The sequence below is a fragment of the Amblyomma maculatum genome, chromosome 5 (assembly GCF_055883805.1).
Source record: "Amblyomma maculatum isolate TAMU_Amacu chromosome 5, ASM5588380v1, whole genome shotgun sequence".
NCBI lineage: Eukaryota > Metazoa > Arthropoda > Arachnida > Ixodida > Ixodidae > Amblyomma > Amblyomma maculatum.
The window spans coordinates 39829176-39854129 of NC_139348.1; the positions used below are offsets into that span (position 1 = coordinate 39829176).

The following is a 24954-nucleotide window of genomic DNA, read 5'->3' on the forward strand; positions in this document are numbered from 1 at the left end:
AGGTCAGTTTAATGTGTTGTATGGTAAATGACAGCCAAAAATGTGAGTATACCGGCCGATCCTTCCTCAATATGCTGGCCGTTTTTTGCTATTTATCTTTTGAGAGCACTCAAATTATGCTAGCACAGTTCTAATTATTCATTGTGAGCGCAGGTAAAACATTTAGAGGCAAAATTTTGCTCGAATCGGAAGACATAGCATACCCATCAATAAGGTCATAAAAGTATCGTACAATTTTAGCAGCTGCCTAATAGTTACCCATCACGTTTCTTTTAATGCCAGCTTCAAATAACCGGTGCGAACGCAGAACAACATTTAAAATTTAGTTCAGCAGGACAAGTCTTTGAGCAAGTCGGTTCATGAGGATATATACGGTCCGCTCATAACCCCTGTCTTCTTTTGCCAATGCCTTTGCGCTCTAGATACCTTGTCAACGCAAACAATTTTCATGCACATCGCAACGTTAGACAACAGCCAAACACACTAGTAACCCGAGGTTAGAATATCCAGTAGTTGTCCGTTGCCCCATAATAAGTAGTGATGTCTCAGATTGCTAGACTCGTAAAATTCGTCCCACAAATGCAGCCCCGTCATCGTTGGTATAGCAGGCACTCACATTTGAAGACTTCCAATAAGATTTCATCAAGGTGCTTCAGGTTGTTTCGGTGGTGGTGAATGTTGATCACTGTGAAATACATCTGCTCCTGAGTCTGCGCAAACAACAAAACAGGAGTGACTTTCTCGGTTGTCTTCTTAGGGCTTGCTTTCACCATATAAAACAGGTGAATACGGTACTTCTCTATGCTACACTTTTGGTAATATTTTTTTTCGTCATTAAGTTTGGCTATAAAACCCAGTCAGCGCCTAGAAAAACGAAAGCTCAGAGGTTATCTTAGCGGATATTCTACGACCACTTATAGAAACTGCACGTGCACGTTATTTGTCCTCATCATGTGTAGGCGGATTTAGAGACAGCCTGAAGAGTGCCTTAAACGCAACGGGAAGCTTTGAGTCTGGCCCCTTGCGTAAAAACTAGTCAGTCGAAATTACCTGCGCAGTTTTCGCAGTCGAATTTCTGGCAAGCATGTTTCGTCAATAAATATTAATACTATAAGAAAATTTCCATTACAAATATTGATTTATTTCAATGCTGTCAGTTAATTATCCAGAAATACATTATAGGAAGTTATACTTTAAAACGTTGCGTACACGTAGATATGCCACAGGCACTGATCTGTCAGAAAGTGGGCTGCACTCAGGTTAACATTGTTTTTGATACTACATGAAGGTAGCGCTGCGGTGGCTCAGGGGTTAAGCTGCTGAGCTGCTGACTCTGCGGATGCGAGCTCACACCCGGCTGCGGTGGCTGCGTTTCGATGGAGGCAAAAAGCGAGGAGTCTTTGTACTTTGCGATGCCACTGCATGTTAAGAACAATCAGGTGACAAATATTTCCGCAGCCATCTACCAGGAGTTTCATAGCTTTATTAGCTTTGAGACGGTAATCTCTATAAAGGCAAAAACAGCATAGAGAGAAATATTCATACATAATCGTAGGCTTTCTTAAAAGCGAGACTGAAGATGTATTGCGACTCACGAGGACGTTGGCTGACCTACCGAAATACAATTTAACTACCCGTTATCTCTCCACGTAAACAAATTAGCCAAATTGGTCTTGTCTCGGCTACCACGGCCAGGCTCGACGCGCCGCCCATGTTTGAAACCAGCCGTGACTATACAACTAGTAGGATAGATAGATGCAGACACTGTCATCGCTACCTGGCAAGCTAGTCGCAGACACTCGATGATCCGGTCCTTGAACACATTCCTTGAAAGCGCGTTGTCACGAAACTTCGGGAACATCTGGCAAATCCTCGAGCTGATTTCGGGCTTCAGTACAGTCTCAATGAATTCAGGGTCCCAGAGGGTTGAACCCCTGCCAGGCAGAAAACGAGAACATATATTGCGAGGAATTCAGTGCATGCATGCGAACGGAGAATCCTCAGAGCTGTCAGTCTTTTATAGTGATTCTCGAGCCGCAAGGACGAGGAAAACAGCCCAAACTTCACCCAGCGCACCCAAATACAAAATCTAGTTACTGCGGTCACGAGACGACCACGCTGCTGTTTTTATTAGTTTATTATGCTCCCAACCCGAAATCCTAACGTTCTACTTAGCCAGCAGAAAAGAAGCTGTGTGTCACTATTGCAATGAAGCCAATGGGACTCCGTCACTCACGGAGAAAAAGAAAGGCCAAGGACTGACTTAGAGCTACAGCTCTAAACCTGTAGACACAAGACCGGAATTCGCAAGAAAGCGTCGCGCTTTTGTTTACACATAATAAACACTAAAGGATTTATTCTATATATATGTTCTTGGTCGACACCGCTCCAGAAGAACGAGCAGCAGTGAGACCCTCATCAACCCAGAAAACTTACTCCACAGGTGTTCTGTAATATTCAGAAACAACTGTGCAATTGAGGTGGCGAAAAGAGCCGTAGCTATTGTTTGGTCATTATCTATACAATATTCAAAAATAAACTGCCTCCATCAGTAAAACATGATGATCAAATTTTTTTCGAAAGTAGTTTAGTACATTGGTGTCTATTTCTTTAATCCGAACCGTCTTACAATCTTATAAATGTACGGAATCTATCAATTCTCGCAATATAATGCAATTTTACTTTTGTGACATAAAGTATGTTAAATGTCATTGGCCCTTTTGTGACTTTTACTCTGTTCTACTCTTTTTCGTGTTTTATTTTCTGATTTAAGTTGCGTGCCTTTATGATTATAATTTCACTTTCTAAGTATTTATTTTAAATATATATACACAAATTCGTGAAAATACGCGGACAATATATTGTATCAGTTGGGGAAAAGGTATAGTCATTAGACCGTTCTTTTGCTCCTGAGAACACGACGCGACTCTGCATGAGCTGTGGGCGTGGAACACAATATTCTAATAGCGCGCAACTTCTAAAGGGAAAGGATGGTTTTCGGTAGCTTCATATCGTACGTTTGGCGCCCGACAGTAGATTCCTTCTTATCGCGAATATTTGTTTTTCTTGACTTCTGTGCTAACAAAGCAGATAACAAAGCTCCGCATTCAGGAGGCTAATACAGGGAGAACAACGAGGATAAAAATCTGACAAGGGGAAGCCTGTGAAGAAGGGCTGTACAACCAATGAAATAAGCGTAGCTCGCCTTGCTCTATCAGAAGTCATTCTTCGAGCATAGTACCATTATTAACTATTAAGAATCTCTTGCCTCATAACTGATGTGACCACAAGTTATGGACAGAATGTGCTACCACGAGCTGTCAATTATCGATAAGAAAACACATTATCAAAATAACGGCTTGAGGGACTAGTTGGTGCTGCATAGTATTCAGAAATGTGGCGCAACAAACACAAACACAACATACTTTGTTGGGCGAGTTGGTACTTATTCATTATTAATATAAACAGCGCGCTGTTTATATTAATAACAAAAACAAGAGGAGAGACACAACACACGCGCACACTACCAACTGTAATAAGAATCGGAAAACACTTCCTCTTCACCACTCCTCTTCTTCTACACTCAGGTACATCTCATCTTCCTCTTCTTCTCATCTTCCTCTTCTTTGCCAAGGGGATATTGACACTTTCTTCCTCGCAGACCATAAACATCGTCCAAGCATGGCAGTCACCAATTCTACACTGTCTTGTTACTCCACACCTCTGCTTTGCCCAGAAACTCATACCACGCTGGACAAGCAAATATCACCGCATAGTCTCATAATCACACACTAATAACCACCGCTACACATATACAGTAGGACATGTCCATCCACACCACATCACTTCTGTAGTCCCTATGTATAGAAAAGCGGAATTGATGGTATTCCAGCTGAGTTGCTTCAAAACCTCAACCACGACGCTGTTAACACACTGCATACATTATGTCAAAAGATTTGGACAACCCTGCAGTGGCCACAGGATTGGAGGAGGTCAGTTTACATCCCCATTCCAAAGAAAGGCAGTGCCAAAGATTGTTCCAACTACCGCACGATCGCGCTTATTTCGCATGCTAGCAAGGTGATGTTAAAAATCCTGCAAGGTAGGCTGCAGCAGTATGTGGATCGGGAGCTTCCGGACGTGCAAGCTGGGTTTCGCAAGGGCAGAGGAACTAGAGACCAAATTGCCAACCTTCGCTGGATCATGGAAAAAGCAAGAGAGTTCCAGAAACCCATTTACTTCTGCTTTATTGATTATGCGAAAGCGTTTGACTGCGTAGATCACAGCAGATTGTGGCAAGCTCTCCGAGAGATGGGAGTTCCAATTCACCTCATCTGTCTCCTCAGGAACCTGTATGAAGGGCAAGAGGCCACAGTCAGAACTGGGCATGGTCTTACTGATTGGTTTCCGATTGAGAAAGGGGTGAGGCAAGGCTGCATACTGTCGCCCTGCCTATTTAACCTATATGCAGAGTGCATCATGAGGAAGGCCGGTCTGGACGAGTCTTCAGCTGGAGTGAAGATTGCTGGAAAACGTATCAACAACCTTAGATATGCGGATGATACCACTTTAATGGCAGAAAGTGAAGTGGAACTCAAGAGACTTCTGATGCGCGTACAAGAAGAGAGTGAGAAGTTTGGGCTTAAACTGAACATTAAAAAGACGAAGATCATGGCGTCTTGCCCTATCAAGTCCTGGAGCATCAATGGACAAGAAGTGGAAGCTGTGACAGATTTTCTGTTCTTGGGCGCCAAGATTACCTCGGAAGGAGACTGCAGCCATGAAATTAGGAGACGCCTGCTTCTGGGAAAGAGAGCAATGGTTAGCCTTGACCGCCTAGTAAAGAGCAGAGACATTAGTCTGCCAACCAAGATCCGTATAACCCGTGCTATGGTCTTTCCAGTTGTGATGTATGGATGCGAGAGTTGGACTGTGAAAAAGGCTGACCGCCGAAGAATTGACGCGTTTGAATTGTGGTGCTGGCGAAGACTCTTAAGAGTTCCTTGGACTGCCAGAAGATCAAATCAGTCGATATTGTCGACCATAAACCCTGACTGCTCATTGGAGGGTCAAATTCTAAAGTTAAAGCTCAGCTACTTTGGTCATGTGAGAGACCGGAAAGCGTGGCGTGACATGGTCCATAGGGTCACGAAGAGTCGGACACGACTGAACGCCTGAACTGAACTGAACTTTGGTCATCTGATGAGAAGAGAGGAGTCGCTGGAGAAAGATTTGATGTTGGGAAAGGTTGAGGGTCGCCGGAGAAGGGGTAGGCAGCGAACGCGATGGTTAGATGGCATTCTCGAGGCATTGCAGATGAAGCTATGTGATGTTAAGAAGATAGTGAGAGACCGGAAAGCGTGGCGTGACATGGTCCATAGGGTCACGAAGAGTCGGACACGACTGAACGCCTGAACTGAACTGAACTGATGTATAGAAAAACTTTAACCTGCCAACCTCTACGAAGCCACGAAGCCCATGTACTTGAGGGAAAAAGATTCTTTAAACTACCATGGCCCCAAAAGTAAGAGGTGTCCAAGAATAACAGCTTTAGGCCAAGAATAACAGCTTGAAACCCGATAATAATCTCTTTCTTTGCATTACTCAGGAGGATTGCTCAATAAAAGTGAATTCGTTTCTATGTAAACTCAACGAAGCTTCACTAATACATCTGTCTTCTTTCTTCTACATCCAGTGCGCCTCTAAAATTTCGCGCCATCTTATCCCGGCTCTTTCATAAAATGTTAAACCTAATAAACAACGGCTCACACTTGCACTTCTGACAGTGCAAGGGCAAATTTGACCCCTTGCCATTTTCTATGGACTTCTCGTGTTCCCTCATTCTATGATTGATACATCTTCCAGTTTGCCCTATATATACTTTACCGCACGTCAGAGGAATCTCATAAATCACACCCACCCGACATCCAATAAAACTCTTTACATGCTTCTTATCGCATTGTCCTTTCTTTCTCCTCCCTATTAATGCACATAACCCACCCAGTTTTTTGGGGGCAGAAAACACACCTGGCACCTCAAACCTACCTGCCACCTTTTTCAGGCAGTGTGCAACTCTATCTATATAAGGGATCACTTGTGGTGTCGTTTATTTCTCAACATCTCTCTCGTTATTTTTTTTTGTCACATTTAGAATTGTTTGAATCGGTGCAGGAATGCATTGAAAGTAATGGCACTATAGACTTTCAGAACCCTTCTGGTGTAAATGTCGACAATTTTCTAGCCCTACTCGAGTTTTACCTTAAGTCCACAGTTATGTTGTTTGGGTCCGATATGTATGTGCAGAGAAGGGGAATTTGTATAGGGTCATGTGTTGCCCCAATTCTATGTAACATCTTTTTATCCTCTGTTGACAGAGCAATTTATATATCGCTTAATGGTTCAGATTTTAAAATATTTAGATATTGTTACATATATGCCCTGCGCGTTGCTGGATGTTGAAGAAGAGGACGATAAACAGTAGTGGCGCGAAAGGAAGACGAAGCTGAAGAAACCGTTGAGACTTGCCTGAACGCTTGCTCTACTTTGCTGTGGACGCTTGCCCTTCACTTGCTGTGGTTTCCTGTGCTAGCCTTCTGCCCCGTATCATCTTGGTGGAGGTGACCAAAGATCCCCGTGCGCACAGATTACCCCTTGCGCTGCCAAAACCTGGATTTGCGCAGTGGCCGTCATCTACCTGGGCTTTCAACGACGTCAACAACTATCACTATGACCTCCGAGGCAGCCCCTACCACCGCGGCAACTTCGGCTCAGCCAGTCGTGCTCACAAAAATCCGCCACTCTCCCATATTTAAAGGCGAACACAGGACAGACGTGGAATATTGGCTGGATGAGTACGAGCGTTGCAGCAAGAACAACCACTGGGACGCGACCATTATTCTGGCCAACATCATTTTCTATTTGGCGTGAACCGCTCGCACGTGGTTCCAAAATCACGCACAGGAGCTGGTGACGTGGGAAATCTGTAAGCAAAAGTTTCAGGACCTGTTCGGGAAGCCCATTGGTCGAGCTGTCGAAGCAAAAACAGAACTTTCATCTCGCATCCAATCCTCCACGGAGTCCTACCTTGCGTATATTCAAGACGCTCTTGCGTTGTGTCGCAAGGTCAACTGCTCAATGACGGAAAATGACAAGGTAGGCCATATCCTCAAGGGCATTGCGGATGATGCGTTCAACATCCTGTTCTGCATGAATTGCTCCACCGTCGAATCAGTGCTTCAAGTCTGTCGAAAATTCGAGCAGGCTAAACAACGACGCCTCGTACATCGCTTTTAGCGCCTTCCAAACACCGCAGCTACATCATCGTGCGATGATCTCGCCCCTTTGCAACAGCCTTCTCATCCCACGAACGTGACTCGTATCGTCCGGAGAGAACTCGAGGCCTTAGCTCCTACACCACTTATGTCTCCGCTACCCGACACCGTGGCCATGATACAGGCCGTAGTTCGCCAAGAACTTGCAAACGTCGGCCTGTCCTCCAGCCCCGTGTCGCCCACGCCACCATCCCACTCAGTTCCTGTAGTAGCTGCTGCTACTGCCAGCCCACCTTCCCCACGTCGCTACCTTCGTCGCAATCCTGCAGAGTGGCGCACCTCAGACGACAGGCCAATTTGCTTCATTTGCTGTCGCGCCGGTCACACATCGCGTTATTGCCGTAGCCGTACCTTCTTCGCTCCTCGCTCCTATTACAACGCCGACAGCCGATACTACCAAGGACCTCGACGCTTCCCTGTCCAACCAGAGGAGCTCCGTCCCGTCTACCATGGACCAGGACATTATCTTTCTCAACAGGATGAGACTCTAAATGAAACCGTTCCCCCTGCCCGTCGCACCAGCCGATCTCCATCCTCACTGGCTCGTCGATCCCGTTCACCGGTATCTCGCCGCAACTCCTCCCCATCACACGCCGGTAACTTTTTTTTTTTTTGTACGCAAACTTGCCATAAAGCATATTATATAAACTCATGTAAATGGTTTTCCGTGAGGAACCGGAGCAGGCTCCCGCTCTTAGCGTTGTCGGTGAGCCATTTAGAAACGTCATCTTCCCTTGTTGTGGTTAGACCCACTTCGCGCAGAATCTTTGTCCTTGATTCCCTTGTCCCTGCACAAGTCCATAGAGGGTGGCGAACATCCACTTCTGCAGCTCGTGTGGAACATTTTGGGCATGTGGTTGGTCCGATTTCAGCTTCCGATTCCCATCGGCATTTTACCGACGGGGTAAGGGCCGCCCCAGCTCTTATCCTTCTAAGGGAAACCTCCTCCAATCTCGTTAAGTTACGAGGGAGTGGGGAATGTACACGGGGGAATGAGGGCACGTGTACTTTTCCTTAAAGAGTATGCTACTCGGGAAACTAGCGACTGCAGCGCCCTGGAGTGACGCTGCATACCCGACCCGGACTGTCAACTCGGAACTGACCCCCGCACCTAGACGAAACCTCGTTGATATTCTTGTGGACGGAGTCTCCGTTTCTGCCCTTTTTGATACTGGAGCCCACATTTCTGTTCTCAGCTCCTCGCTCCGTCGACGCCTCAACAAAGTCCTCACACCTGCTTCCTTGTCTACCGTTCGTGTTGCCGATGGCAACACAACTACTGTCATTGGTATATGTACTGCGAGCGTTACCATTGCCGACCGCCACATCCCTGTGCTATTTTCAGTCCTCACCAGTTGCCCTCATGAAGTTATATTAGGACTCGACTTTTGAACAGAACACTCCGCTCTCATTGACTGTTATTCTGGACTGATTCATCTAAACCTGCCGCTCTGCCCTGACAACAAAGCTCCTGAAACTTCAACGCTCCGTCTCCGCTCCGCTACATTTAGTCGCCTACCACCAGAAGCCGCGGTGCATGTGCTGATGTCGCCTTTTCCCTCCGTTCCGGATGGCGACTACGTTGTTTTCCCCATAACTGACGTGACACTTGAGTGTAGCATCGCTCTACCTCACAATATAGTGCATGTAGTGAATATCAGCACTTGTATTCCAGTCCTTCACTTCAGCTCTTTTGTGCAAGTTCTTCCTGAGGGCATTTCTCTCGCCGAACTTACCCCATTTTCGGAGTTTATTGTGGCTGCTCTTTTACGTGACCCTATTGCCGCAGTGCCGACGCGACCTGCACCGTTCCCACTTCAGGAGGTCCGTATATCCGGCATGGTTGCTCCTGACTTGCGCCCTGATCGTGCTAAAGCACTTACGACCCTATTGACATCGTACAGGGATATTTTTGATTTTGGTGACCGACCCTTGGGTCAAACGTCCCTCGTTACATATTGCATCGATACCGGAGAAGCCAGCCCAATTCACAGACGACCTTACCGAGTCGCCATTTCTGAACGTCGCCTCGTACAAGATGAAGTCGACATGATGTTGGCAAGGAACATTATAGAGCCTTCCAGCAGTCCCTGGGCATCACCTGTCGTGCTTGTTAAAAAGAAGGACAATACCTGGAGGTTCTGCGTTGATTACCGACATCTCAACAAAACTACAAAGAAGGACGTTTACCCGCTCCCCAGGATAGATGATGCCCTTGACTGCTTGCATGGTGCCAGCTATTTTTCTTCAATTGATCTCCGTTCTGGTTATTGGCAGATCGCTGTTGACAAACGGGATCGAGAGAAGACCGCTTTCGTCACACCTGATGGCCTGTACCAATTCAAAGTGATGCCATTTGGTCTGTGTAATGCGCCCGCAACATTCGAGCGCATGATGGATTCTCTTTTGCGCGGTTTCAAATGGACGACGTGTTTATGTTATCTCGATGACGTTATTGCCTTTTCCTCGACCTTCGAGAGCCATCTCCATCGCCTTGAGGCCATTCTTGGAGTCTTCCGAAGAGCTGGCCTTCAGCTTAACTCGAAGAAGTGTAGCTTCGGCCGACGTGAACTCAAGGTGCTCGGTCACGTGGTCGGCACACGTGGCGTTCGACCCGACCCAGACAAAATACGTGTTGTAAGAGCATTTCCTACACCCCGCTGTACCAGTGACGCACATAGTTTTCTAGGCCATTGCTCCTATTTTTGGCGGTTTGTCCCCAACTTTGCGGAGACTGCTCGCCCACTCACCAATCTTCCGAAGAACGACGCTCCCTTTTGCTGGGACAAAGAACAGTCTCAAGCATTTTCTGCGCTCATTGCGGCCCTCACCAACCCACCCATTCTGGCACACTTAAATCCCTCAGCACCAACGGAGGTACGCACCGACGCCAGTGGTCACGGTATTGGTGCTATTCTTGCCCAACAGCAGATGGGTCGCACTCGCGTCATTGCTTATGCCAGTCGCCTCTTTTCTGCGGCTGAGAGGAATTACTCGATCACAGAACGTGAGTGCTTAGCCCTCGTGTGGGCCATCACAAAGTTTCGCCCTTGTTTGGCCGCCCGTTCTCCGTCATCACCGACCACCACGCCTTATGTTGGCTTTCTACGCTGAAGGACCCTACTGGTCGCCTGGGGCGTTGGGCCCTCCGACTTCAGGAATAGTTTTTCTGTCGTCCACAAGTCCGGCCGATTGCACGCTGACGCCGACTGCCTCTCCCGCAACCCGGTAGATCCACCACCCACCAGCGAGTGTGACGATGACACATGTGTATTGGCCATCTCTGACCTTTTAAACATTCGCCATGAACAGCGCTTAGGCCCCAAGCTTTGCAGTATTATAAATCGCCTCAGCACTAATCCCCTTGATGCAACCCTTGCTTTGTTCGTGCTCCACAACGGCACCTTATACCGGCGGAATATGCGACCAGATGGCGCCGAGCTTCTGCTCGTAGTCCCCGAACACCTGCGTGCCACCGTTCTACAGCAACTGCACGACGTGCCCACAGCGGGTCATCTTGGCGCATCTCGTACGTACGACAGCGTCCGCCGCCGTTTCTTTTGGCCGGGCCTCTATCGCTCTGTTCGTCCTTACGTGGCTTCTTGTGACCGGTGTCAGCGACGGAAGAAGCCATCGGTGGTGCCTGATGAATACCTGCAACTGATCGACATTCCAGTAGACCCGTTTTCCCGAGTTGGCTTCGATCTCCTCGGGCCTTTCCCACTGTCTTCGTCGAGGAATAAATGGATTGCGGTGGCCACGGATTATACTACGCGCTACGCTGTCACCCGAGCGATACCTACCAGCTGTGCAACTGACGTGGCTGCGTTTCTTCTCCACGACGTCATCCTGCTCCATAGTACTCCACGCCAGCTGCTCACTGACCGTGGCCGTTGCTTTCTTGCTCGGGTAGTCGACGAAATTCTCCGGTTCTGCTCCATTAAGCACTATTCCACCACCGCTTAGCATCCACAAACGAACGGCCTCACCGAACGCCTCAACCGCACGCTCACGGACATGTTGTCAATGTATGTATCGGATGATCACCGTGACTGGGATGTTACTTTGCCGTTTGTAACGTTCGCATATAATTCCTCCCGTCACGACGCAATGGGCTACTCCCCCTTCTATCTCCTATACGGCCGCGACCCTCCCCTTCTGTTTGACAGCGTACTGCCTCCCACCGTAAATGCCAGCTCCTATGTTCGTGACGCCATATCTCGAGCTGACGCTGCCCGGGTTATTGCTCGCCGCCGACTCGCTTCCTCCCAAAATTCCCAGAAACGCCGCCATGATTCTCGTCACCGCGACGTCCACTACTCTCCGGGTTCCCTCGTCTTGCTCTGGACTCCCGCTCGTAGAGTTGGGCTGTGTGAGAAGCACTTGCCACGCTACGCAGTACCCTACCAAGTCTTACGGCCAGTTACTCCTGTGACATACGAGATCACCCCTGTGCATCCGCCGCAACAGTCCGCTAGGCCACGTACCGAGATCGTTCATGTCGCCCGAATAAAGCCGTACTACACCTGCAGTAGTTCGACATAATGCGCACCGAGATTGTGCTTTTCGTGGGGGGGTAATGTTACATATATGCCCTGCGCGTTGCTGGATGTTGAAGAGGACGATAAACAGTAGTGACGCGAAAAGAAGACGAAGCTGAAGAAACCGTTGAGACTTGCCTGAACACTTGCTCTACTGTGCTGTGGACGCTTGCCCTTCACCTGCTGTGGTTTCCTGTGCTAGCCTTCTGCCCCGTATCAATATGTTGACGATTTCTTAGTCATTGTGGATAAGGGCTCTGCAGTGAATGAAAGTGTGGAAAGTGTTCTTTCTATTTTTAAGCTACAAGGAAAATGACTTACGTTTACTCATGAGCTACCGGTGGACAACAAATTGCAGTTTCTTGATATAAATATGAAAATTTGTAATGGGGAAGTGTTGGAAGTATTTTCCCAGGGCTAAAAGAGAGCTACTTTCATATGGTTCAGCCCATTCAAATACTGTTAAAAGAGGGATAGCTTCCCTTTGTTTGGAGTCGACCTTGTTAAAATCATGTGTACATATGGCAGAGGAAAGCTTCAATAATCAATTACAAAGACTTGAGGTGGCTGGTTTCCCGGTTATGATTATTTGTGGGATAGCAGAGTCTCTGCTTCAGAAAATGAAATGGAAAAAAACAACGGCAGAGATGTTGAGAAATAAACTACCACAAGTGATCCCTTACATACATACAGTTGCACACTGCCTGAAAAAGGTGGCAGGTAGGTTTGAGGTGCCAGTTGTGTTTTCTGCCCCCAAAAAACTGCGTGGGTTATGTGCATTAATAGGGAGGAGAAAGAAAGGACAATGCGATAAGAAGCATGTAAAGAGTTTTATTGGATGTCGGGTGGGTGTGATTTATGAGATTCCTCTGACGTGCGGTAAAGTATATATAGGGCAAACTGGAAGATGTATCAATGATAGAATGAGGGAACACGAGAAGTCCATAGAAAATGGCAAGGGGTCAAATTTGCCCTTGCACTGTCAGAAGTGCAAGTGTGAGCCGTTGTTTAGCAGGCTTAACATTTTAGGAAAAAGTCGGGATAGGATGGCGCGCGAAATTTTAGAGGCGCACTGGATACAGAAGAAAGAAGACAGATGTATTAGTGAAGCTTCGTTGAGTTTACGTAGACACGAATTCACTTTTATTGAGCAATCCTCTTGAGTAATGCAAAGAAAGAGATTATTATCGGGTTTCAAGCTGTTATTCTTGGCCTAAAGCTGTTATTCTTGGACACCTCTTACGTTTTGGGGCCATGGTAGTTTAAAGAATCTTTTTCCCTCAAGTACATGGGCTTCGTGGCTTCGTAGAGGTTGGCAGGTTAAAGTTTCTCAATACATAGGGACTACACGAGTGATGTGGTGTGGATGGACGTGTTCTACTGTATATGTGTGGCTGTGGTTATTAGTGTGTGACTATGTTACTATGTGGTGACATTTGCTTGTCCAGCGTGGTATGAGTTTCTGGGCAAAGCAGAGGTGTGGAGTAACAAGGCAGTGTAGAATTGGTGACTGCCATGCTTGGACGATATTTATGGTCTGCGAGGAAGAAAGTGCCACTATCCCCTTGGCAAAGAAGAGGAAGATGAGATGTAGCTGAGTGTAGAAGAAGAGGAGTGGTGAAAAGAAAGTGTTTTCAGATTCTTATTACAGTTGGTAGTGTGCGCGTGTGTTGTGTCTCTTCTCTTGTGTTTGTGTTTGTTGCGCCACATTTCTGAACACTACGAAAACACATTGTGTCCACGTTGGGAAAGCAATCCTTCCATGTCCCAGTCTAGTGTCCTAACCATTGCTCTACGCATACTTTCTGGGAACGTCTCCATAATTCTTTTTGTCTAGGCCGTGGACGCTGGGGAGCATCGAGTAAAATAAAAAAAAATAAAACACGGGACTGATGATAATAAAACCTGAGTACCTAAGTAAAATTAAAAAAGTCAAAGAGAAAAAGAATAAAAAATCAGCAGCATATGTCAAAATAAACAAGAAATTAAACAGAGTAAAATAAATGTAAATGAAAGAGACAAAAAACAAGAAAAATTAATACCACTGAGCAAAGAACAGATAAGTAAAGTACATGCGAAATTGTTCAAATCAGAAAAGCAACGAAACGATTAAGTGACCTTAGTCTGGAACACGGGTTGCTTACGCCATTTAACCTCGTAAGGATATTAAAGTTCATACGAAGATAAGAGACTTGAAGTGTGCGCAAGTGGTGCTTTAAAAAAAAAGGAGTCACAATTTTTGTGGATAACTACGACCCAATTTCTATATTATCCTCCAACAAAATATAATACAACACCTTTGCTTTTTCGTATACGTGAAATATTTAAGCACTCATTTATGAAGATATTTTCCGCGTCACTCACTTGTCGATTATTGTTCATTTTGTCTTTTTTTTTTTTGACAAAGACAGCAGCTGGATTTAATATTTTCATATTTTAGGGACGATTTGATCATATGCCTCATGAGAAACGCATTCTCACATACAAGCACCTAATCTTCCCGATTGTATGCCTGGGTTTCCGCTTATTTAACCCATCACGCTTTATATGTAACCATTGACGATCCCAGTTCGCGTACTCTTCGAATCACGTCAAGAGTAACGGAGGGAAGTTTCTCGGGGAAGTTTCTATTTATATTTTAAAACGATATAGCAGAGGTTTTATTGAACCTTTAAAAATTATTTTGATTAACGGCAGTTATTTTTAGCGAAATTAAATCAGAAATGACCAGCTTATAATAAATTGAGCCTTTAATCTTTTAGGCGACTGGAAGAGGAAATGGGTTACGAAATTAAGTGCCACGAAATCAGGATTTCTTTCGTCTATAAGAAGAAAGAAAAAACGTCTACTTGAATTCACTCATTCCATTCGGGACAATCCCCTCGCCGAAATCAATGAGTTCCAATACATAGGTCCGATAAAAGATAAGTCAACAAAACTGGAAAACGCATTAACAATGTTTCTTTCTCAGCCTTCCGCAAACTATGTTTTCTTCGTCCTAGACTTAAAAAGGCGACCCCCACGTAAAGTAGTACCTATCATTTATTTATCTAATCCGACCAAAACTAGAATATGCTTGCATAATATGAGACTATTCCACTAAAAACAATATCGACACATCAGACATTATTCAGCGCCAAGCTGCATAATTTAATTACCCCATGTACGGTGATACAGACTCCTTATCTGTTTGAAGGATTCCAAAAATAATAATATATGCTGCAATCAAGACGGACGCAATTGCGCCTAAAATTATGCGCCTATAGTTATTTAACTGTAAACTGGCTATGGAGATCAATCTTTATTTAACTCCTTTCAATGCACGAGAGACCAGACATACTCATGCATTTCATCTTATTTCGCAAAACAAAGTAATTCCAGTACTCGTCTTCGCCTCGAACTATATACCCTTGTTTTCCCTGGAACAAGTTAACCAATGAAGGCATTCAGTCTACACATCTTGAAGCGCCCATAACTGCCATGTAAAGTTTGCTTTTCACAGTATGATTGCAATTAATGGTTTCAATTTGTTTCGTTGCCTTTTTTGCACCCTTCTAGATGCTTCCCAGTGTCATCATTGCGATATAATTTGAGCGTACTCCGTTATTTTATTTTATAAACAACGCTCTTTTGCATGTTTGTAAAGTGGTTGCCGTGAAAGTTTTTTTGGTGTTAAGTACACCCCCCCCCTCTCTTTTTTTTTTGTTGGACTCATGCCTGCAGTTCTCCTGCAGTATTCTGTAAGCACAATAAATAAAAACCACCGTACATCCTAAGAACAGGCCTGCTTCACAGACATGTAGCGCTTTACTGGCGACACTATTCTTTGTAGTGTCTATCAAACAGCTTCAATGGCTCAAGTAAGGAAGATTCCATGCGTCTTCCACCGCACACATAGCACTGCTGCCCCAGTAAAAAAGTTCCATGATGCAATAGCATCATACAGTCTTTATTATGTAATGGAATTCAAATAGCATGGAAATATTATACGATCTCATATATTATAAAATATGATCCGTATAGTAAATGACATCTTATATAAGACATTTGTATGTCGTTTTATTCAAATGGTATAACCTGTATGTGGATAGTTCAGCATGAAACGTTTCTCAAAAGGATATTGCTTTGTCTGAGGTCAGCATGATGTTTTCATTCGTTTTCATTCAGGTTTCAGCAGTGTATATTGCAATATACCCGCGAATTGGCGAATAAGTCGCACAGCCTGTCAATATCATTGTAGGCGAGTGCCAGAAGATCGGCTACTCCTCCGCTGCACTGGATGACGATGGCGGGCAGCTGCTTCTTGAGGTGCTCCAGGATCATCTTGTTGCAGCCGGTGCCCCCCTGGCACACAACGGCTATCAGGGGGATCTCTGCCGAGTAGAGCAGCGGATGCACCAGAGCCTCCCCGCCACACTGGATGGCCATCGCTGTAGGGAACCAACGAAAAACTGCTCCTCAAGTACAGCGAAACACTGCTTGAATGGATTCAAGGATGCCTTGACGGAATGGATCGCCTAGTGAAACATATTCTGACATGAGGCCACAGCCGATGTTTCGGAAGAATCGACGCAAAAGGCAAGGATTGAAATTTCTATTTATTTCAAAACCTGTAAGATTCTACTACATATGTGGATTGGACCATGAGCAGCATTTTTTTTTTTTTTCAAATTTGGCCTCGGTTAACAGACAATTACTGTAGGCTTTTGTGCAGCTTTGCCAGAGAAAATATTTGTTGCGGGGAAACAGCTATCGATTTCTGTAGGCTTATGCATGTCTACCTTGCCTCTAATCTCAAGACACAGTGACTGAGACTCAAGCAACTGATTCGGTTAATGTACGTGGCAACTGACGTAGTTACACAAGCTAGCTGTTTAGCCTTACATAAAAGGAAAACGTTGTACGCCGTGCTTCGGCTAATGAAAAAAAAACGTTGCTACGTTTTGCTGGATACGCAATACAACATTTCGATGATCCCAGTAACGTGGACTAAAATTTGTATCCTCATCTGACACAGTGTGCGAAAATAGGATCTTAATTGCTTTCTAAAAAGCCGATGTGAGTTCCCCCTAAACCAGGTTGCCTTGGAGACTATGGGGATTCTAAGGAGAATATAGTGCTAATGTTTTCTTTTAGGAGGGATTGTGCAGCACACAACGACGGGTTCTGGAGGGCGCGAGGATAACAGGGCAATTCTTATTTCATAAATTTATCGGTTTTGTTTCGAGCAAGGATATAACGTGAAATATTCTCACTATAGCGTTAGCAATTCTGCCTGTCTGTAGAACATTCGACAACCTCATTCTTCATTCCAGCGCTCATTTTTCTTTACGTTTACCGGCAGAAGCTCCGCAGTCGAAGGTCGATTTTGAATTGTATGTCTGGGTTAATATTCTATTCTTCCTTTGCAAAATAAAAAATAAAATCCCGCTGATAACGTACATGATGCTCAAAATGGCAAAGATGATACCTGATTTACAAAACAATTTCTTCTAATTTGTTATCAACATTAAGTAACAATCCTGCTTATGTAGTGCACATCGGTGGAAACAAAAAGTGGCGCTCAAGTACGTTACCGGGGGCGGTCTGGCGTGTACGCCTCTTTGTGATGGAACCGAGGCGTAATTCTCGGTACTTTTAATTTGCAATATGAATGCGTAAATGTCTTTGTGTTTTGTGTGGAAGAAGAGCCACGCGCTCGTGCATCTTGTCATGCCCCTAGGGGGCACTGCTACGGCTATAAAAACCTTCAGCATATAAAGGGAAAAAATCAGCAACTCGAGAATGGTGACAACTGCCACCTCCCGGTTGCAAAGGGGACGCTCTTATATTCTATCCGTCCATCCACGCATCAATGCTACAGAATACACTGTCACTGCGGCAGCTGCTTCGCGTTTCGTCGTCTCTGGAACTAAGACCTGCGCCAGTTACCAAATGACATTTTGTGGGGTCTCTCTATAGCTTATCTTCAACGGCATCCTACGCACCACCGCAGGGACCCTACAATTCGTAGCATGAACATTACGATATATTGTTAGCCTAATGACGCGGATAGCTTGTCCCAGATGAAATTAGTCATTATTTCAAGTCACCAAAACATTCTCCCGGAGTGAAATTAGGTAGACATTTTTATACGTCTGCATTGTGCTGCTCTCTCGAGCAGAATTTTCCTTCCGTTCATTTGTAATAATAAGGTCATCAGTTCACATTATAACTATACCTTTACACACACTGAAGTCGTAAGTAAAAAGTTTTCCAGCGCCATTACTATAGGTCAGATTCATATCCTTCCGCGCAGCTAGCCTTAGAGTAGCCATTTTGATGGCAACAAGTGAAGCACAAGAATTAAAAAGTTACCGCATACACCGGGCCAACAAACACTTGAATAACACGATCTGCCAGGCTAGTTGGTCGTGATCCATTTGTATCAGGAGTGCGCACACAATAAGGCGTCCTATGCCCTTCTTTTGTCCTGATTGTGTGCGCGCTGCTGATACAAATGAAACACCGCCACGCAAAACTCAGTATTTAATATGCAGAATGTCTTACATGCCTTTACAGCCGAAAGAGTGGAACCGTCACAGATGTGAGGAATACACTGCTGTCCATCGGGTAGAGCGAATATCATGAATGAGAAGCGTGTTGAAGGATTCAGGTTGGCGAAAATGGGTACAGATGGGCGAAATGAACTCTTTCATCTAGAATATTTCTCGAGAATAGAAAGGCAGGAAAAAATGGCTTTCAGATGTCTTGTCTGTTAGGGATACCAAAGAAAAAAACCGCTCGCTGTAAAAATCGCGGTAAATCCAGTGGGAAAAATGGCTGGTTGGTTGGTTTGTGAGGTTTAACGTCCCAAAGAGACTCGGGCCATGAGAGACGTTGTAGTGGACTACTTCGGGAAGTTTGACCACCAAGGGTTCTATAACGTGCACTGACATCGCACTGCACACGGACGTCACTCCATTTCGCCTCCATCGGAAAGCGGCCGCCACGGCCAGGATTCGATCCTGCATTCTTGGGCACAGAAGTCATGCACCCTAACCACTGCATCACCACAGTGGGGCGAGGGTGAAAAAAGTGAAGCAGAAATTTGGGAGCATTGGGGCGGAACCATTTTGCTCACAGCGTACAAGTACAGGACGAAAAACGACGGTTACACACAAACAAGTGTTGTTTTCGTGCAACCACAGTCTTTCGTCTTGTCCGTGTGCGCAGCTGTGAGGAAAAATAAAAATGAACCAAGTGCAACCATCGCGCCGCGATGAAACAAGGACTCATGCAGTCAGCGTCCTCTCCAAGTTCACCCAGGACAATACATGTCCCCCGCTGACCACAGAACAACAAGACGCTGTGTAGAGCTTCCGAAACAACAAAGATCTCTTGATACTCCCAGCGAACAAAGGAAACAGCACAGTCCTGTACCGAACCGACTATATAGGCAGAATGGAAAGCCTAGCTGCAAAATGAAGCCACCTTCTTCCGAATTGACAAGGACCCAACTGCAAAAGTTCAGCACGACTTGGAGAAACCTCTTTCAGATGTATTCCGTTTTGTTCTCCCAAACTAGAAGCCACCCTACTTAATTCACTCTGTTCTGCACGAATGCTTAAGCCCCCGCTTTCTACGAGTTGCCGAAAGTGCATAAACCTGGCATGCCCTTGCGCCCGCCTCTTCACAGTGTATCCAGCTACCCCCACTGTGTCCTGTGCTCTATTGTCTGTTCTGGCTCAAAAGATGTACGCAACTCGACTGACATCATCGAGAGCGTAGGAGACAGCACCTGACGATGACAAGCTCAGGGTCTCTTTTGACGTTAAGTAGCTTTTCACTTGTGTTCCTGTACAGCTGGCCGTACAATTTTGCTGTGCTGCTCTCGAAACTGACATTTCTTTACCTAACGAACCCACGTTGACGATCTGGATACACGCAGGCTCCTACAGTCGCGAGTGCTGCACAGTTATTAGCGTTGACTAAATGGAGTACTGCGATCAAGGGCGTTTCATTTCGTGACGGCGCGCATTTACTAGCCGCTACGGTGCGTATGATGTGCGACCGGGCAATGATAGTCCTGCACCTTTCAACATTGCGTCTCCAACTAGTAAACAGTGAGGTAACAACTTGTTTGGCCAGCATATACCGGTTTATGCGATAGTTTATAGCGCTCGTTCGGTCGGAAATCCGTCGGCGCTGGAGTAGTACTATGCTACTAGTAGTAATAGTTGGCATGACGTGCCAGAACTAATTGGGGGCTGCGTAAAAAATTCGTATCATGGTAATTTGGAGTTGTAATGATTGGTGATTGATTGGTGCGGTAGGCGATGACCTGGTAATGAAAGCATTGTAAAGAATTGATGAATCGTAGCAAGTAAAAAATTACTATGTTTAAAAAGGGGGTTTAAAGGTTTCAATATGTTCAGAATCAAAGCCGATGCTTGATGACGCTAATGTAAGAAATTTAGTGTATAATTTTTGTATTTAATGAAATGATAGAAAAAAATAAAGATAAAAAAATGGTTAAAAGGTATCAAAGTGCTCAAAATAAAAAGCCAACGCTTGACAATGCTAATCAATAAATTTAGAGTGTGTAATTCGCCAAATATCTGAAATGATTAAAAAAGAAATATGCATTTAAAAGTGTCAGACTGCTCAAAACGATAGCCTAATGTTTGCTGATCGATGGTAGGTACCGCTTTATGATTTTTGTAAAAATTAGAAACATAAATTACTGAAAATAAAAAAATGCACAATTAAAAAACTGAAAACCATCGTCCTTGCTCTTGAGACGCTATATCGTACCATATCCTTAACAGCGAATCTTAAATGTCCCCCTAATTTTTTATGCTAGCAATAACGAGGATCGAGAGCGAACTCGTCTCGTCAAATCTGGTTCGGTGCCCGCACGAGTAAAAATCAGTGCCGGGATGTAGCTCTAAGTTATTTTTGGAAATCATATCAGGGCGGCGACAACAAGAGCTCGAAGCATGTCATGCTTAAAAATATAGCACCCGTCAAACTTAGGACAAACGACATAGCTTTATGTCTCTTTCGTTCATTGCCAACATGGATCTGCAATTGGGAGGGTTGCATAAAAATGCGCACCTGTGGAAACTCGGGGCAAAATACAAGAAATGCCGCGCGCTCTGCCATTTCAGATCATGGTAAAGATCTCCGCGTGGTAGAAAGTATCCGCACCCCTACACATCCGTGCAGCTCATAGCCATACTCTTCACTTCAGCCTGTTTTAACCCACACAAGACATATACCACAAGGTATATGGCAATGTTTCAATCTTTTAGATAAAAGTGCTGACCGTCATGGAAAGATGTTGCTCCAGCTTCAGAATGAAGTAGTTGAGGCCAGTCTTGTTCACCGTGTCGTCTTTAACAATGATGAACTGCGTATGGTCTGGATTCAGGTCAAACCTATTTTCTTCGGGGCGGTTTCCGGTATTTTCGATGTAAATTGCTCCCTCCTGCGAAAATAAATGAACAAAAGTAATTAAACATCCTTTAGTAACCTCATTACGAGTGTCTCGCTCGCTAACCTAACGGGAAACAACCACTTGAACACCGAAAAAATAAATAAACGATCGTTCGCAGTTCCACATAAAGATTCGAACAGCTTCCACTGACTGGCCTCAAATCAAAGTAAACTTATGTCAAATTTAGGAGTAATAAACTGCGTGCGATCCTAAATGGTCAAGTGGGCCCTTGCGTCTGTGACTACGATATGGAAATCGAATGCTGTGCAAAGGAAATCAAGTCGAAAGAAAAAAGACAAGCACTAGCTATACCCTAACTATATGCTGAATTTACGCCATTTATCAAGACGATCAAGGCTTCCTCGTGGCTTCTGCGGTTGCCAACTGTCGAAGCACTGGCAGCTGCCATATACATCTGATTACGTAGCTGTGTACCAATAAAGGAGCTGAGCCTTAACGCCGGTGCAACTTTCTTCTGCTACAGTCAATAAATGGAAATAACGGCCACCAGGCTAAATATAAAGAATGTGCATTGACTCCGTCCGGCTCATGGTTTAATTCATTTCGGTGTCACAATTTTAACTACGAATACTACGGATATTTTTTTGTTTGAGTTAATTAGAACATTAAGACTTTCAAAACGATCCGCGAACGCAGCTGCTTATCTCTGCTTTGTCAAGAAATAAGGAATGTGGAAAGCAGAACCGCCTGGATAATATCTTATTGCACAGAACCGATCGAGTATGCCCGTACCTTGCTGGCCTCAAACTTATCGGCGCAATTGAGCAGGTCTTCCCTCACAACACCCAGGAGGCAGAGGGGCGGCAGCTTCTCGAAGTCGGTGTGTGGGTGCCGGTGGCAGCGCATGATCAGCCTCTGCACGAGCTCCTCGTTCACCCAGGAACCGATGTCTTTTGCTATGCCCGCGTTGATACCATTCGTCAGTATCCACATCGCCGTAGTGTTGGCCGCCTGGAAGGAGGCGCATATCGGCGTAAACTACGACATTTCCTATTTACCTCGTGCATATTCAGACAAGCAAATTTATATCCTGTAATCGATAATCAATAACAAAGCGCAGGCTGGAACGTGGGCACTTCGAAATATTTTCGAAGAGTGGGACACGGCGATCGATCCAGTGGAGGCACTAACGAGACACGTGTCGGCGCTGACTCGGTAGCTTCCCCACTGTTAGGCAGGTGAATAACCATGCACCCATTTAGACAGTTCGCCCCGCCGGGGTGGTGCAGTGGTAAGACGCCCGACTACAGTGCCGGAGTACCCGGGTTCGATCCCGACCTCGGAGGCTGCGTTTCGATGGAGGCGAAACGAAGAGGCGTCCATGTGCTGCGCGATGTCAGCGCACGTAAGATCCCCAGGTGGTCGAAATTACTCCGTAGCCCTCCACTACGGCTCCTCTTTCTCTCTTTCCACTTTCACTCCCACCTTCATCCCCTCTCTTACGGCGCGGTTCAGGTGTCCACAGAGCAAGTGTGACAGATACTGCGCCTTTCCCTTCCTGTGAACCAATTATTATTATTATCATAAGACACGTATTCCATAGATTTAAAGCACGCCGCACGAACGGGACTGCGCGGCCTAATGGCAACTGAATGACATGGTCTCAAGGCCGCGGAGTATTTAGGCGAAAGCTTTTATAGGCTCATGAGTGTACGTGGACATGATTTGTGCGCCCACGGAGGATGTCACATCGTCTTTGTAGAGAAAAATGAATGATTCCACGTAGCAAGAGGAAAAAAATTGTCTGTGCGGAAAATTTCATTGATGTAGAATAATGTATTATTAAAAGCAAAAAAAAAATTAATTAGACGTCCAAAAAGCCAGGAACGTCGATTTAGTATGCATACCCCAAAATTGGCACAAAATATGCGCAAAATAGGCCAAAATTGTGTAAAAAGCGTGCAATAACGTTGAAAATATTAAATGTCAGACATCGCCATTGTGTTAGAACATCGAATGCAGTCAGTCAAGAGTGAAAGAGTGAAAACAATAAAAGAGAGGAAAAGCCAAGAGAAAAAGTAGAAAAATAAAAAAGAGCAAAAAGAAACCAGACAAAATGGAGCAAAAAAAGAAATAATAGGAAAAAAAGCAGATGAGTGAAAAAGCGACAAATGAGCGCAAATAGTCGCAGGAGAGGGTTTAGCCTTATCGCACATAAAGATCTAAGTGGCTACAACGAATGTTTGAACTCCCATCTCAAAACACTGTAGAAAAAAAATACAGAAATTTGTCAAAAATAGGACAAAAACTTCTGTAGTTATGTCGTAAACGTCAGATTTTTCTGTAGTTCTGTAGTACTTTTCTGTAGTATATTTCTGTTGTCTGTAGTTCTGTATCACTTTCCTTTTGTAACTACAGAAATTTCTGGTGTTAATACAGAACGTTCTGTTGTCACAACAGGTTTGCCGTCAAAAACCGCACAGAAAGCCTGTCGTAACAACAGAAAATTTTCTGTAGTTTTTTCCGGCTGGGAGGAGAAACCCGAGTTGGCAGCGCCTGCCGATTCAGCCGTGAAATATGGCTTTGCGACACCACATCAACTGCCATCCAATTATTGCTCGGTCAAGACAGCTGCCAAATATCACTATCCAGAGGCATACCCATACCTAATCAATAACTAATCAAGCAACTGCGACTTTAGCAATTGCTCCCAATCGCGAATAGTAATTCCCATTCATTACCGCACTTATTGATCAACTACAGGCCTCCATTCGTCCTGTCATGTTCCGAGCACGACACCTCTCGACAGAACTGGAGTTGAAACCAAAGCGTGGTTAGGGCGACAGATTTTCCACCGAATAAGCCGTATACAATTCGTGCAGTATTTCACTGTTCGGCGAAATCCATCTGAAACAGTGGCTGCTTATAAGGCACCCGAGTTGTCTTAGTGGGATTTATTTTCCGGCAACGAAGATGCCATAGATCTGTAATCCTGTTTCTCCTGTTCAAAGATACCGTAGCTGCTGCACATTTTGGGCGCATATTTGTCTCGTTTGTCGTAAAGAAGGGGCAAAAAGCTAAATTCAGCTGGGCGGCACACAGAACTATCGACCGTCTGTTTACATTTTCTTTAGAGAGAGGTTGTTTCCTCAGAAATAAAAATTAATTTAAGGCTGGTTGATGTTTCTTCAGTGTTTTCGTACAAGGTTGTTTTAATGGCCATCTCGAATTAAAATCCACCCGTGAAACTGCTTTCGGTCCTTCTCTCACTTTTAATGGTTATTGAAAACTACCATGTCACACGAGCCGATCCCTTCAAGTTTGTCGTCCATTGACTGAAGGGATACTCAACCTGCCGTTGTGAAGAGGTTATGACGTGGCAGTAATCCCTTCCCAGAACTGTGCTAGCAAGCAAAATGGATTATAAGTGCCCGTTGTTCTCCATCCAGCCAATCAGGAGGAAGAGCCAGGGGCAGCCCCGAAACATTGGCTCATCTATCGCATTAAGGCACTAAAGCAACCTTTGCTGCTTAAAATATCCTAAATTAGTAAAGTGCCACAAAAAAAGGACACTTCAGTAGCAATATAGCAAGCTTTAGAATATGGGGACCCTATCGGTTAGGAAGGAAAGGGAAGAATG

At 45.0% G+C, this 24954-nt stretch overlaps 1 protein-coding gene across 1 annotated transcript in view; it reads right to left on the reverse strand.

Moving 5' to 3' along the window:
- LOC146188093 (transient receptor potential cation channel subfamily M member-like 2) overlaps positions 1-24954 on the reverse strand; it is a 189103-nt gene that overhangs the window by 151859 nt on the left and 12290 nt on the right. Inside the window, 6 exon segments of the mRNA XM_084604993.1 lie at positions 617-701; positions 1778-1934; positions 16092-16302; positions 21096-21108; positions 21183-21341; positions 22107-22325. Of these exon segments, the coding sequence (XP_084461119.1) occupies positions 617-701; positions 1778-1934; positions 16092-16302; positions 21096-21108; positions 21183-21341; positions 22107-22325 (844 nt within the window).